At 43.3% G+C, this 15,308-nt stretch overlaps 1 protein-coding gene across 1 annotated transcript in view; it reads right to left on the minus strand.

The window, feature by feature from the left end:
- Positions 1-15,308, minus strand: part of LOC311495976 (cGMP-inhibited 3',5'-cyclic phosphodiesterase 3A-like) — a gene marked incomplete at its 5' end in the record, with an annotated part of 63,535 nt that overhangs the window by 24,252 nt on the left and 23,975 nt on the right. Inside the window, one exon of the mRNA XM_084555677.1 lies at positions 3,804-3,854. Within this exon, the coding sequence (XP_084411803.1) occupies positions 3,804-3,854 (51 nt within the window). The remainder of the gene's footprint in view (positions 1-3,803; positions 3,855-15,308) is intronic.

The raw sequence follows: 15,308 nt of genomic DNA on the forward strand, positions 1-15,308 counted from the left end.
GTGGTCACAGAACGACCACAAATCTGTGTTCTATTTGGTCACGAGGCCCCAGGTTCAGTCGTCTGCTGCATTACTCAAAAAGTAACTATCAGCATCAATACACAGTCTTTACGAGTCATCAACAAGCAAAGTCGTATACTAAACCATGCGTGGACATTCTGTTATGACATTTTACTATGAATAACAACAGGGCACATGATCAATGGCCCTAATTGCCTGTGTGAACACAGTTTAGAACAGTACGTCAATAGACATGCCGTAAATTAACACCCGCACAGCAGTTCATATAAACCAAAGAGAGGGCCAGTCAAAACAAACCAGCAATCATTCCTGAAGAGTGAGAAGCTGTTTGTCCACACTGATTTTTTTTTTCTGTACTCAAGGCCCTGTGGAGCTTTCTTAAGTTGCAGTAATGTACTCCAAATATGGACCACGAAATATCTGCCAATAAGTCTTAGTTAATCTGAATTTTATATTTTATGACTGATGGAGATCTGATAAGAAACACGTAGTGCTTTATGATCTCAAACACACACACACACATACACACACACACATCCATCTGTTATTTCCTTAATAAATACATCAGACACATAATGCTGACAACTATTTGCTAAATGTCACCGTGTTTATATGAATCCACAATATGTAAACTTGCAGCCATTAGTTTAAGATGAAAAAAATTCTGTTTCTCACATGCAATATTATAAACACCACCACCGACTGCTGCAACAACACAGAGCAAGAGAAATAAGATTTGCGGCCTTCCTCGTGCGTCTGCGCGTCTTTTGCCAATAACAGACGGATGAAATACATTTGGTGCCACAAACAATGCTGATCCCTCCGTCTAATGACGATTATTAATGGGATACACAGAAGGAAAGGTCACATATTTGTAATTTCTGAGACGGTCGACTTCGTGCACTTTTAACCCCCATCATCTAAACATGCGGTCCTCTAAGCCTCGAGTAAAACGCCAGTGATATGTGGGCCTCTAAAATTGTGCAATGGTGAGAATATAATGTATCCCAGCGGAGCGCTAGAGACTGGACAAAAGCCTCAGGGGCCTACTGGAGAAAGAAAGGTATTTGATTCTCTCAGTAAACACATTTCAATAATGTAAGCAACTCTGTCTCTTCATAAAGGACAGATACACTTCAGTGCTTATTTCGCAATTAACCCCGCGCGCACGCACAATGCGGGAATGTGCTGAGCAAGAGGACGGGGAACATACTTGAGAAAATCCTTGAGCGTGTCCTTTACTTTTATTTCCTTTAGACGAAACTCTCAAAAATCATTACCATGCAGTTTTCTGTTTCAGTGGCAGTGCAGTTAGTGTAATGGGCGTGATTACATCTGTCGAGATGGATTAGTTGAAGAAAAGCCTGGGAGATGGCGATGTTCTCTTCTTAGAATAACAGGAGTGATACAGTGTGAATCATTGCAGAAGGGTAACACAAAACTCCGCTGAGACACTCCACTGAGCTCCCTGCCTCAGCTCCGACGGCCAAAACTACACGCTGCAGCGCTGCACTTCCCACTTCCCAACCAGCCCTCACCCCCGCTGCGACCCAACTCCCCTCGCAAACCCTCCGTCAGACCGGAGGTGTGCCGAGCCAGGATACAATTACACGCCATTATATATTTTATTAAAAGGGGCGTCGCCGGTGGATGCAGGGGGATCAAAACAAAACAAAAAAGAATAACTGCCTCATTAAAGATTTACTGGGAAGGGTCAAGCCAATTGAACCCTGACATGGAACCGTCTCAACTTTTGTTTTTCCTTCCACATATTTCGGGGTGTTTGATTCCAGCAAAGGAGCCGGCCGCGATACAAAAACCAGAGGTAGAGAGGCAGACTGGCAGAGGCAGAGGCAAGAAATACTGGCATGGAGGAGCAAACAAAAGAGATGCGTGAGGTAAAACAGATGGCTAATGCTGGCCGATGTGCAAGCGACGAGTTACCACATGATATAAGTGGTTATAGTTATATCCATCATCGGCACTACAGAAGACAGTCACAGGTTTTTTTCAAAGATCTTCGAGGAGGAATGAGGAGGAATACTTAAAAACAAAAGTTAAAAGTTGCTTAAAAACTGCTATTTCCTGGGTATTATTAGTGACAGAATGGTTTTCCATGTGAAAGGCACAGATAGTGAAATGTATTCATTCTTTTTCAGCCTTAAACTTAGTTAAGGATAAAGTTTAATAAGAGAGTACTTGCCCTTTTTTCAGCTTGGTGGGACCAAACAGAAAAAAGGGCAAGTCCCAAACCTGTTTCAGAGTTGTTGGTCTATGCTTAAAGTGCTTACGTTGATTTTGAGAAATCTTAAACATGACTGCAATGTCATGGCTCGTCTGCCTCGGAGACCACTCTTCCAGTCTTTCGGTAATTTAGAATAACAGTCACCAAATCCGAGCCTACAAACACTCTTTTCTCCGATAATCTCCCTGGGTAATATTCCAAAACCAATGTGTTTTCAAGTTTAATACAAATATTTAAATAGCTCTTTCCATACATAACTTCGCTGTCAATTCCTAAGCTAAAACATCCACCACAAGCTTTGGATAGGAAAAAAAAAAAAAAGCTGCGGTTTGGAAAATGAGCCTGCTAATGTGTGCATGTTGGCGAATACGACACAGTGGAGATCAATCAAGCGCTCCGGTCTGTGTGTGTGATGTACACACGCTATGAGGTGCTGTGGCATGGTGAAGTGTAACCAGCCTCTCTGATCTGGTCCGAGACAGCAAAAACAGCCATGGGATGGAATGAGGTGCCAACATAAGCCCCGACTTCTTACGCGTGTTGTCAGCCGTTGGACCACTACAGGGTTCCACTGACGAACGCACAGCACCAATCCAAATAAAAAAAAAAAAAAAGAAAGACTGAACTGACCATTGAGTCTAAACGGCAGCTTAGGGAATGCATCAATCAAAAAATATGTGCTCGCCCTCTAACTCCACATAACAAATGGATATGAGCCTTGCACAATATTTCAAAAGGCTCGAATGCTTTTTGAACATTTCTTCACAGCGAGGGCAGCAGGACAACATTGTAAGGATGAGTTTGGGAACAGATATAGCACTACACGAGCCTTAGCATTCCTACGATGTCATGCAGAGTGGAATTTGTTTTCAATTCTTCCCTGCACACTTTACGCCAGTATTCTTGAAAATTCCCCTAATCCTTCCCCAACAACAACGTTGCAGCGGCATACGCTGTCAGCACAGACACCGTCTATTCATTCCTAAAGGATATCCTCCTGATAGGAGAACGAGCTGTACAGAACACACGTATATATGAGGCCATACAAATGCCAAGGGCATTGTTTGTTCTTCATGTACTCCAGAGTCCTACCCTGTGGCTCTGTAGCAGCTCAATACGTCAATCCAAACCCACCACATGCACTCCGCTCGTTCTCTCCCCCAAACACGGGGAAGGTAATCTCAAGGATGTGGCTGTGTGTCTGACCCCTACAAGCTGTGTCCCCTGCGCCTTTCTAGTCTTTTGCAGCGCCAATTCCCTGGCCTTTAATGGCTTGTACAGCGCCTTAGAGCCAAATCACATACCACAACAAGGACTCTGGTGGGAAGTGACACCTTTGGACATGCTGTTTAACCGCGACAAAAACGAGCGCGTGAACAGGCTTGTTGGCGGAAGGTGTTTTAGTTTTTGCGTCATTTATAAGGTGTGTAGGCCAACGACAGAGATCAGGGACCTCGTCCCCGCGTGTGCTTTCTTGTCAGCTGTTAATCATTATTGCTATTACTTATGTGTGTCTTTGTCAGTGGACTGTGCTAACCTGTGATCCTCGGGAGCCTCTCTTGTGGTCCCACTCTGAGCGGGAGAGCATCTGTGGGAAACAGACAAAGAAACATGTTCAGACCACAGTCCTGCACATCCTGTTTCGGTTAGCCTCCTACAACAGAAGGCAACAGCATAAGGGAGCAACGCTGTTCTGTAGCAGAAAGGAGGAGGAGCAGCAGCGGTGATGCAGTAAGTGTGGGGTTGCTCATAAATACAAAAATGGGTTTTGTCTATCTTTTTTTTTTTTTTTTTTTTTTTCACTTTCCATTAAGCCCAGATGTCTAATGCAATTTCACAGTCAGGTTTGGTTTACTTTAGCTTCTATTCAACTGCCTAAGGCGACGGTGGAGGCTGAGGATTTTTATACTGTCTAATTACTAGCCACTGTGTCCTCCCACAGGCCTTGTAAACCCGTTTTCCACTTTCCTGGGAGTCACCAAATGCATGCGTGCAGCTCCGTCACCAATTTTTGTCGAATATAACGCCAGGTCAACATTGCCCCCCAGCCCCATCCATCCCCCCAGCCTCTCTCCCTTGCCTCCATTAGGTCTTGCTGCCCCAAAACTGTGAAGCCCTGAGAAACCCAGCATGTTGCTGTGACAAATTGCTGCTGCACACACTGAGGCAATGGGCTGAGCATAAGAGCCAATTTGATAATTCAGGTGTAATTTACTGTGTCAGTGGAGGTCATTGAGTTGTGCCATGCTGCGACTGAAAACACTGTGAAAACAGTGGGTTTCATATGCTGGTGCTGTAGGCCTGTCTGGACAACAGTGTGGCTTTGTTCTGATCACATACAATAGCAGAGACCCTGATGTTTGCTGGTACATAAAAATACAGGCAAATTTATGCAAGGACCTGAAGGATTTATCTATTTATATCTATGTTTTTCATGTCGTTTAGGTATTGTAGTGTATTAATATCGCCCTGCATAATTTAGATGATCCACAGAACTCACTGTCAGCGCTTGACATTTTCAGTGGAAAGTAGCCCTAATGCAAAATGTTTAAAAATTAAAAATTGTCATTTTGCATAATTAACGAGAAGTATTCACCGGTTTACCGGAACGTTTGCAAAATCACTGATAACGAACACTGAACTGTGCCAAGCAAAACAAAATAAAGTTTTTGCCTTGTTATACTCCCTGCATGCTTCACATCCAAAGTATTTGTCTGATGATAGTGAATACTAAAGGCTCAGTAAGAAACAATCCATGAACAGTTTAACAATCAAAATGTCCGCTAATCCTGAGCGGGCGCTTTTGGATTAATCGCCTTTGAACGACGCCAGCCAACACGGGCAAACTACCCTCCTGCTGTCAACACATTTCAAGTCACACATTGCTAAATTACTGCTAAATCCTGCAAACATGTTCTCCCAGCTCAGGTCCACCCACTTCTTACAAGCAAAAAAAAAAAAAAAGACCAAAACTACTTAAGTCACATAGGACACACTGCTCACAGTGAGAGTTAGAGAGAGTCACAGCAGGTTGACTTTATTTGATGAAGTTTGACGTGCCTCTGACACATTTAGCCCGGCAGGACACAATGTTCAACCTGTCGGCTTCTTTGCGGGGTAGTTATTGTTCACCTCGTCCTTTGGTCAAGGTCCTGGCAACAATAGGCAGCACAACACCAAACGTGGCGACCCTGACGGTAAGCGAACAAGGACGACATAACAACGTAATGAATGCAACAGACCTTTTAGGAAGTCTAATAAAATGCAACACGAGGCAAACATTTTCGCTCTCTCACTTTCTGGCGTCGGCACCGCTCTCCCATTCTCGGCACGGTAGCATCTTTAAAAACCGTGACAGATGTAAAAGGAAGGCCTCGGGAAAATCAGCTGTGCAAAAGATGCAGATTTAAATCACTGCAAAATGACAGTATTGGACAATTTGTCTTGTACTTTACGGCTCTGATGACAGAGCTGGACTTTTACAGGAGCTGGCAGCGAGCTCCTCCGCAGTCGCGGCAGAGTCCTGCTCCATTAGAAGGTCCTCGTATCAGTGAGGCTCTCCAGGCGCTCGCACATAAACAGCCTTTCGCTCTGACGGCCTTATGTAAGCCAACCTTTCATCTCCCTGCTATGTGAGACAGACACAGACTACACAGAAGTCTATATGCGTCCTTTGATGTGCCAAAACAAAACAAAAAAAAAGAAGAGCCACACAATATCAAAGCTGAGCATGAAATTCGAGCGGTGCAGATAGCCTCTCGTACGGAGCGACTTTACAGGCCACGGCGGAGTTCATTTTCTCCGGGACTGGCTCGCAACACATGTGGACGATCTCGGGCCGTGGGTGCAGTCTGGTGCAGGGCTGCGCTAAAAAATTGTCGGAAAATCACTAAACAAAATGTTGTGCTTTCAAGCTACCAGAGTTAGAATAAACAAACACAAACTTCTTGTGTTTAGAAGGAACAGAAGGCAACATCAGTCAGGAGAATAAAAACAACTGTAAGTAGACAATAACAACTCACAGATGGAAAAATAAGAGTATGTCTCTGTAGAACAAATACAGCCTGAGCTCCACATCCTCTGTTTGAGCCAGTCAATGCTCCACGAGCAGTAGTAAAAACAAGGAAAACCAAAAGTCTTGTTCATGCTATATTACCTTGTTTTGCTTCGGGGAGTACGAGATTATACTTAAAACACATGACAGGTCACTGCCAGTATTATGTCTGAAGAGGTAAAACCACACATGAATGATTTCTTAGATATCTGCTGGTTTTTCATGGACAGCCTCCAGGCAGCATAACACAGCCGAAGCAGTAAAACTTCCAAATGGATTTGTTTTTGTCCTACAGCTCCAGTACACCTACTGGGAAAAATAACAACTTCGTAGAAGTTTTGCCCTTTGTTTCACCCTCTGCTAGATTCATCACGCTGCCCCGTAACTCACAACGAGCCAGGTCGGGCAGTGGCTTTCCATCATTTACAGCTGCACCCGTGATTTATTAGTGTCTCAATCCAGTCCGAGAGAGAGAGAGAGAGAGAGAAAGAAAGAAAGAGAGAAAACAATTGCTTTGTCTCTTTGAAAGTGGCTGTGTGTCTTTCAATCGCTTCACTAAAGCTGCCAGAGAAACATGACACAGCGAGCTCTGAGGCATTTTTATGTAACTCCGGTCCTTTGTGAACGCATTCTGGAGAGTTGCTGTGCCTTCATCACACACAGCGATGCTCTGAAGGAAAGAACAAGAGGAACAAGTGAAAGCAAGTGGAGCTGATAGAAGATGAAGCCAGACTGAGGGTCTTTCTACAGAAGGCTACCTTCATCTAAACCAGGGGTGTCGAACTCTTCTTAGTTCGGGGGCCACGTACAGCCCAGTTTGATCCTCAAGGGGGCCGGACCAGTAACATAACTGCATAATAACCTACAAATAACAATCACATCACCCTTTGTTTTTTGTACAAAAAGAAAAATAAGTTATTATGTGTCAGTTTCAGTTTATTTTTAAATGTCTTTAATGTAATAATTGCATCATATTTAATACATTACATTAGAATTGTCCAAAGGTCAAAGGCAGAGCAAATTACAATAAAAACATTAAGCCTGGTACGATCTGCTGACACACGTATTGAGTAATCACACTCTGTTTAGGACCTGCTGTTTTGGTTCATGTAATTACAGCACCGCAGCGTGGAAGAGGGCTGGCTGGAGTTGAATATAAACATGGAGGATGCCACGGTTTCAAAACTTGCTCTCAACCAGTCGCATCACCGGCCTCGTCTCTCTAAAGCAGCAGCGTCACGGGGGACGCAGGAGTACGTCAGCCTAAAAAAAAAAAAGGGAGGCTTTTCCACAGAGCGTCACGACCTAAACACAAAACCCAAATCTGCAGTAGGAAGCAGAAGGTGTTTGTTTTTATTCAACTTGTACAGTGATTAAATAAACATGGGACTGAAATTATGGATGAAATTAAGCCACTTACAGGTTTGCACTGTCAGGACATGCAAACCAAAAGAAATTGTTCGGGGCCCTGTGAAAACATAATGAAAAGCAGGGCCCAGGACTTCGTTTTGGCATATTTTGCAATGACAACCATATTTTGTAGCAGCCTGGTGTCATTTGCACGTAATCTAACGTGAGTAAACACAGTGGAAAGTCGTCTGTAACAATACAGAATGAGAGGTTATAGATTTATCAGCGTCAGACAGCAGCAAAGATTCAATCAACATAAGGAGAAAGAATTCAAACAATAAACATCAGCTATGGACATCAAGTATTGTTAGATTAACTTCTACTGGTTGTAGATCAACAAGTTCATTTAATTATGTTTCTGCAGTAAATCTAGTGGAGTGATTAAATAATCACGATTTATTTCTTTATTTATCTCTATCATTTACAGAGTTTAAGGCACATTTTTGAGAAAGATACAAACTAAAATAGTTGGCTTTGTGCCAAACATTTGAGTTAATCTGTTCGTGTATCTTGTCTGCAAAACATGCTCAGTCATAAGTCACAAAAACTGGGACTATATCTCCATAATAGACGTCTTGTTTCTTCCTCAATGGTCACTCTAGAAAATCATTCAGGTACACTATGGACAAAGTTGTAAGCAGCTTCACCTTTAGTTTTGAATGTGTCTTAGCATGTCATCACAGGTCAGTGTCTCTAACAGACCTTTCTATGGATTGTTTATATGATTTGTTTGGACACGTTCCGGCCATAAATAGGAAGGACAACCAGATGACTTGTCACAAATACAAAGAAACAAGCCAGTTCTAATGCGCCGCCACCCTTCGCAACAGAGCCGCGATCTCATGACTCAGAATAGTACCAGCCAAGCAAACTCCCAGCTTTCCTCTCACCTCGAGTGTTAAGAGGGTAGCAGTGTGGAAGCCAGTGTGCAGCCATGCTCTGTCCACCGCCATGGCACACTGCCGCGCTTCTGAGGTGCTGGGTAAACACCACGGTGTCAAAGCACAAACAAACTATTGGAATATGCTTGTTGTTTGACTTGCTCCAGCCAATATCCAGTTGTGAAGCACTTCTCTGCGGGTGCGAAGTGGAGGGAGCTACGGCAACAGCACCCAGAGGCCCCTAAATAAGTCCGACCCGTTGTCATCAACTCACCGCAGAGACCTTTTCTAAATGCGAGGAACTGCTCATCCTGACACAGCTCAGAGCAAGATAACAACCGACAGTGTTTCTTAATCATTCATTCATGATCAGCTCTTCCCTTTTCTCCCTGTCTTCCCGCTCCCTCTTTTATTCCTCATTAATGGCTTCATATGAATGGAGTTGATGCGTGTCTACTTCCATTTCAGGGCCGTAGCTGTGTTAGCTTGTTAGCGCGCTGAATTTACTGGGATGCTAAGTCAGAGTCCACTGAGGACACGGTTAGAGAAAGCACCAACTAGATCACCCTGCTGGAGGAGAGGGAAGGAGTAAAAGAGCTGCGTGCTGATCTTTCAGTATGTTGGGGTTAATTAAGGCAGTGTTGAAGGGCCGGCAGATCAGTCTGCAGGATTTCCAATGAGCTTGACCCAAGGGTTTTATGAACCACCTCTCTGTCCAATTAAACTCTCTATGCTCTCACTTACAGTCGAGTCTGCAAAGTCATGAATTCACATAATATACCTGCTTATGTAAGCGCACATACACACACACACACACACACACACTCCGACTCACACCCACCGCCTCAAGGTCCCTGAATATTTTCTTACTTTATTCTGCCTTTGTTCTTTTATCATTGCCCGCTGTCAAAGATCTTCTGACGTCTGTAGTGTTTGACTCATACATCCCTGCACTCACTTTCACTTTGGCTGAAAAAAGAAAGTAGGTCAGATTAGCTTAGCTATGTGAAGGCTTCAGAAATGACAGCAGCTTAGTTGTAAGGACGCCATCAGTGCAACAGTGAAACATCTCTGTAGTCGCTTTCATGGCTGTTGGAATCACGGTAAACTCTCCATCGCTCACCCTACCTTTGACAATCAGATGTAATCTTGTTTTGCACCTGCAGGTGGAGGTATTTTCATGATGCTCATGATCATCAATGCCGTTTCTCTTGGGACCCACTTTGGGAAAGTATTTTTGTTTATGGTCGTGCACATTTACAGGACGCCATTTTTCTGGATAGTGACGTGATGATAATGTCAGTGGGTTTGGATAATGGCACCAGTAAAGAAAGCACACACACACAATTTGGATGGAACTACTAAAGTGTAATTCTTTGCATAGACTTGCCCATTTTCATTATCTGTTGTCTAAACTATATAACTGCTAGCTTGACAGATTTCTAAAAGTAGCACAGGAAATGTAGAAGAAAGGCCATGCAAATTTGTCAGTTATCGCTGGCATTATACAGGAAAGATATAAATCTAGGTAGACTCCACGTAATTAACAAAAAATAATATTTATGGAAATTAAATCTGCTTAATGAAATTATAACAAATTTCCATTCTCAATCTGTGTATTTTCTGTTCTTTTAACTTTCCATTAAATCATCCTCATATTTCCTGAATTTCCCTGAACATGCAGATATTAAATCACAAACAATAAACTGGCATGTGTATAATATATCATGAAACTGTAGGGTTTCGGGCAGACACAAACTATGTGGCTGCTTGTCCAGGTGACTCCAGAAAACCCCGTCCCAGCCTTTCCACTGCCACATCCATCCCGAGTGTAGCAGCCGTTAGAGGACACTTATAAATCTTTCCCTGCCTGCCTGGCTGCTGAGGGGAGCGTATGGAGAACCATTCCTATTCATGCTGGCTAATGTTTTACAGGTTTTACCGTGGGGGTCAGTCATTGTGGGTCATTTGCGTCATCACTGAAGGGAAGGGAACTGTTGAGGTGGGCTGCCAAGGGCAGAGGAGGAGGCCGTGTGCAGGGAAGGAGGAACAGATTTTTGTGTATGCAAAGATTAGCACATGAACAACTAAACACACTCTCAAACTCTCTCTCTCTCTCTCTCATGCGCTGGCCTGCAAAGCGCGCACTTAATGAACAAAATCACACTTCCTTGGGCATTAAAATTGCTTGCACGCATAAATATGATCCCATGACATATTTCTCACACTGGCTCTGCATCTCTGGCTCCTATTTTACCCCTCCCCTACACTTCACACGTTCTTACTCAGACTCTTCTAATTTCTGAAGTGTGACTAATGGGATTTATCCTCTTTACGTTTCCTGGGAGAGACTTAGCCTGATCCGAGAAGAAACCCAGCGATAGATCTGCCTCTACGGGGTGAAAGCACAGGCCACAAGGATGCCGTGACCCAGAGAAAACCACAGTGGGAGTACCCCATATTCTGACCTCAAAAATGATCAAACTCAACGACATGAAATGTGTCCCTGACAAAAATCCTGTCATGAAAGCCAATGTTGAAAGTATGAAATATGGTTAAAGAGTCCTCCATGTGTTTTCATGATTTAAATTATATCTTTCTAGCTTCATGTAATATTATTCGTGTACACGCTGACTTTCTTTGCTTATGACGTCCCAGCTCTGCACATTTAACTGGGTGAAAAAGAAGGGATCTGGCTGATGGACCTGGCAGCCCATCTCAAAACAGCATGCCAAAGCCATTAGTGTATAATGGTACAGTCAGGATTACTGCCGGGGCCTGGAGAGCCGAGAAGGGAACACAGCACTCACTTGTTTGTTTGTTTTACAAGCCTCTGCGCCGTTCAGTTTGCAAGGTGCCAGTGGGCTTTGTGCCGCTTAAATCCCAGTCGATTCAGACTGTATGCAGCGTGTCAACAATGGTAGCTACTCTCTGGCTACGGCGCACTTGTTTCGCATTGTTACGTCAATTTGAATGTGTCAGGTCAGGGCTCTACGGATCATCGAACAAACCAAACTTTTCCTTCTCCGAAATATGGAGGAATTAAGCCGGAGCTGTCAGTCAGCGCTCTAATCATTTCCACTAAGGTGAATGCACCTGCGTGTTGATTGGCTAATTAGACACCCATCATGAATCCTCTTACGTGCCTGTCAGGCGTTACTGGCCGGCCTCATGTTTATATTCGGCATTAATATAAAGACATCATTTCCCCGTCATCCATCAGCTAGTTGATTCAGCACCTCCAGCCTGTTTCAGCAGCATGAATATTTTCAAACTGAGCTCTCATTACAAATTAGAAACGGCAACATTGATTTATGTGTCTTCTTAAAGACTTTCTGTAGCATTTATGAATTACATTACGTAAGGCCAGATGAGCTGGAGTGTAGGTAGATAAAATTGGTTTATCCCTGCTTTCCCTATTTTTCTTTTTGGGTGAAAAATGGCCAGGTTCGTGCTAGTTTCTAGCTCACAGTGCCGGTCTCAGACAACAGCAGGGCTGCGTGTTACAGTTCCACTGTAAAATGTTTTTATGAAGCCATAAGTCTGACTGGGACAGGAGGCAATATTTCTTTTGGGAGAGGCAATGTGCGTCAAGCAGGATTTTCAAAGTTAATGAACAGCTGAATACCAAAACAATCGGGGCCTGACCTTTACATGAAAACCAAGGAAAACACTCAGAACTTCAGAATAGTGTTAATTTTGGCTAAATAATGAGCTGTGGAGCTGTGCAGCTTGAGGATCCAGCCTCAAAGATAATTCTGGGAGTGGGGAATGAGAATCTGGGACTATACGTGTCGGAACATCTGAGAGTACCGGTTCAGTCAAAGGCAATGTTATGAGGGTAGTATGGGAATTTGTGCATGCATGCCACCTCCTGTGCATATATTATTTCATCTTTTATTCACAGGCCTGACTCAGCAAGGTCTGTGTTTTGTATTCTGTCTGTGCTCATCAGAGAGGACCACACACACAAGCACAGGCACTACTAACACAACTACTCCACTATTTCAGCATTTACAGTCCCATCAAGATTCCCACAGGACTCCAGTAAACAAACAGATGGCAATTGCCCACTCAAGCATTTGTCTTTAAATCCTTTATAAATCACTGATGTACAAACATAAACGTGCAGTGAGGACAGCACCTATGCTCTGACTGATGTGCTCAAACCATGTGTGTGTGCGTACATGAAAGTGTGTGAATGCCATCCCGTGTATCTGTGTGAGGGCATAAATCTCTGCTTCCTCTTTTTGCAGGTGGAGGGAGTTGCATTACAGAGCCGGTTTCCCTGGAAGAGGCTCAGGTCAACCCCATGGGCAACATTTCCACCATTAGATTGCAAAATGCTTGCTCTGTTAGAGGAGATTCCCAGAGGGTTCTATTTCCCCATGTTCAGGGAATCCAGAGTTCTGTGAAGGTACAAGGAAAAAGGAGTCAGCCTTCCGCAGTGCTCTCTGATGGGCTTCTCTCTATGAGACAAAGCACGGAGCCATTAAGAATGACCCATCATGCTGATAGCCATCCTGGAAACCAGGCTTAGAGCAAAGCAAACAGGGGGATGAGATACAAGAGATGTTGGTTTCCTCCGGGGAAATAAGCTCCAGGCTCCATGAGTGACAGAAAGCCATCTTCTTTGATCACACCGTCACCGGGGCTTACTGAGGCTTAGCGACCAATAAACAATATATACTACCTTAAAGCTCTTTGTCTCATTCACTTAAATGATATATGACGTGACAATAACCAAAGATAGTGTACTAACAACATGTTGCCAATGTGCTGTGCAGCAGCTATGCCTTTGGCCAAAGCATATTTAATGGCGTGTGGTTCTAGCAGAACATCAGTGAATGTTCACAAGTCCCTCACCAAAGGCATATTTGGATACATGTATTAGTGTGTGTTCTGTAAGTTAGTGATGGAAGTAGTATTGAGGTACATGGAAAATAGTAGTCACAAAAGAGTTAAATACATTTTTACTTAAAGGAGAATTATTTGTTTTGTTGCCACTTGGGGGCAGCAAACAGGCTGTAAATACAAGACTGACATATTATCCACTTCCCAAAAGGCCAATATACATACCGTACATTCATCTTTTATCTCTGGTTTGGTCCCCACCAGCTTCTGGGGGCAATTATCATGCTATTTAGCTCCTTAATGCTTTGGCTGTCATTTGGTGTGTGGTAAGTAGCTCACGGTGGACTATCAAAACATTTTTACAAAGTCCAAATTAGAGTGCAGTTACAGCAGTCAAGTAATATCTCTCTGTGGCAACTTCCTAACAATATTAAGTTCTGCGCATCAACGCTGTATTGAGACCAAATACTTCAGTGCGCTGCATAGGCCAAAAATATTCTTCAGCTTTGGTCAGTTACTTCCTGAGCTGATTTCTACAGTTGGGAAGATTAAAATTATTGTGCTTCCAAAGTTGTAAAGTCTCTATTTTAGTCACTGTTTAGTCAGATTTATTGCCTTCAGATTTATTGTACGTGTCCTACTGATAGCTGAAGCTACATGCACCCACCAGCACATTATTTGATGACAGTCAGTTTTGGTCAGCATACAGACTGAAAGCATCAAAAGTAAAGACGCGCTGAAATTATTGTAGTTCCATATTGTACTATGGATATTGCTACCCATTAATACAATTTAATTTAGTCATTTCAAGTGTATAAGGTGGTGTCTTAGGCTCCTGCGTCAACTGAACGCCGTAGCTACAGCGACAGCCCAGACCCTACGCAGACCCTAACGCCGTAGCCTGACATGCACTTCCCCAGAAATGTAACTACACGTCGCGGCAACGCAGACTGCAAGAGCTGTGATTGGTCCGCTTGGTAGTAGCGTGTTCCCGCTTTAGTGTTTCCGGCTGTTTTTTTTCGAATTTTTCGAACAAATCATTTTGGATCAGTAAAGATGGATTTGCATCGAGGAAACGTTAACTGAGGAGGTTCGGAGATACAAACATTTGTATGACTCGATTTTTGGCGGAATTTCGGTGAAAGTTTCAGTCGCCATTGTTGCAAGTGAACCAGGAAGTAGAAACAAAATGAACTAATGAAAGACACAGCACCGACTAGCGTTTGGGTGGTGTTTTTACAGGGCGAGCCAGACTGACGTGTGCACAAGTATCGGCTGCGTGAGTAGGTTGCGGCGTCCATGTCCCGCAGAGGCATAAACTCCACTTTAGATGAATGTGGTAGGGTGAAATGTGCAATCTAGTGGAGAAGAAGTATGGAGCAGCATGTATGTACAGTAGTTAAATTAAAACAACTGGTATAAGCGCGTGGGTGAACTTAAATTGAAGCTTGTCTGGGCGCATGTGTGTTTATAACCGGCACCAGTTCTTTTGTGTGTTTACACTGCATGTCTGTCAGGTTATCCATGTATAGGTATACAGCAAACATGCTGTTTATCCCTTCATCCCTGTATGTGCCCTGTACATAGAACCTGTTTCATGTCAATGTGTGCACACAGATGTGTAATAATGTGTGCATGTGTGCTCAGGATCTGGAACAACATTAAGGTAGACCATACGCTAGGAAAACATTGGTTAAAAAAAAAAAAGAAAAAAACTTTGTTAATCCGTTGTTTAAACACGGAAGGAATCCTAGTAAAAATACACAAAGCATTAGTTTCCTTTTTTTACATTCAACAACATGACGCAAAACTTTCTTGAAAGAACACATTGCTCCTGGATCTT

The sequence above is a fragment of the Chelon labrosus genome (assembly GCF_963514085.1).
Source record: "Chelon labrosus genome assembly, chromosome: 11".
In the NCBI taxonomy this organism is placed as follows: domain Eukaryota; kingdom Metazoa; phylum Chordata; class Actinopteri; order Mugiliformes; family Mugilidae; genus Chelon; species Chelon labrosus.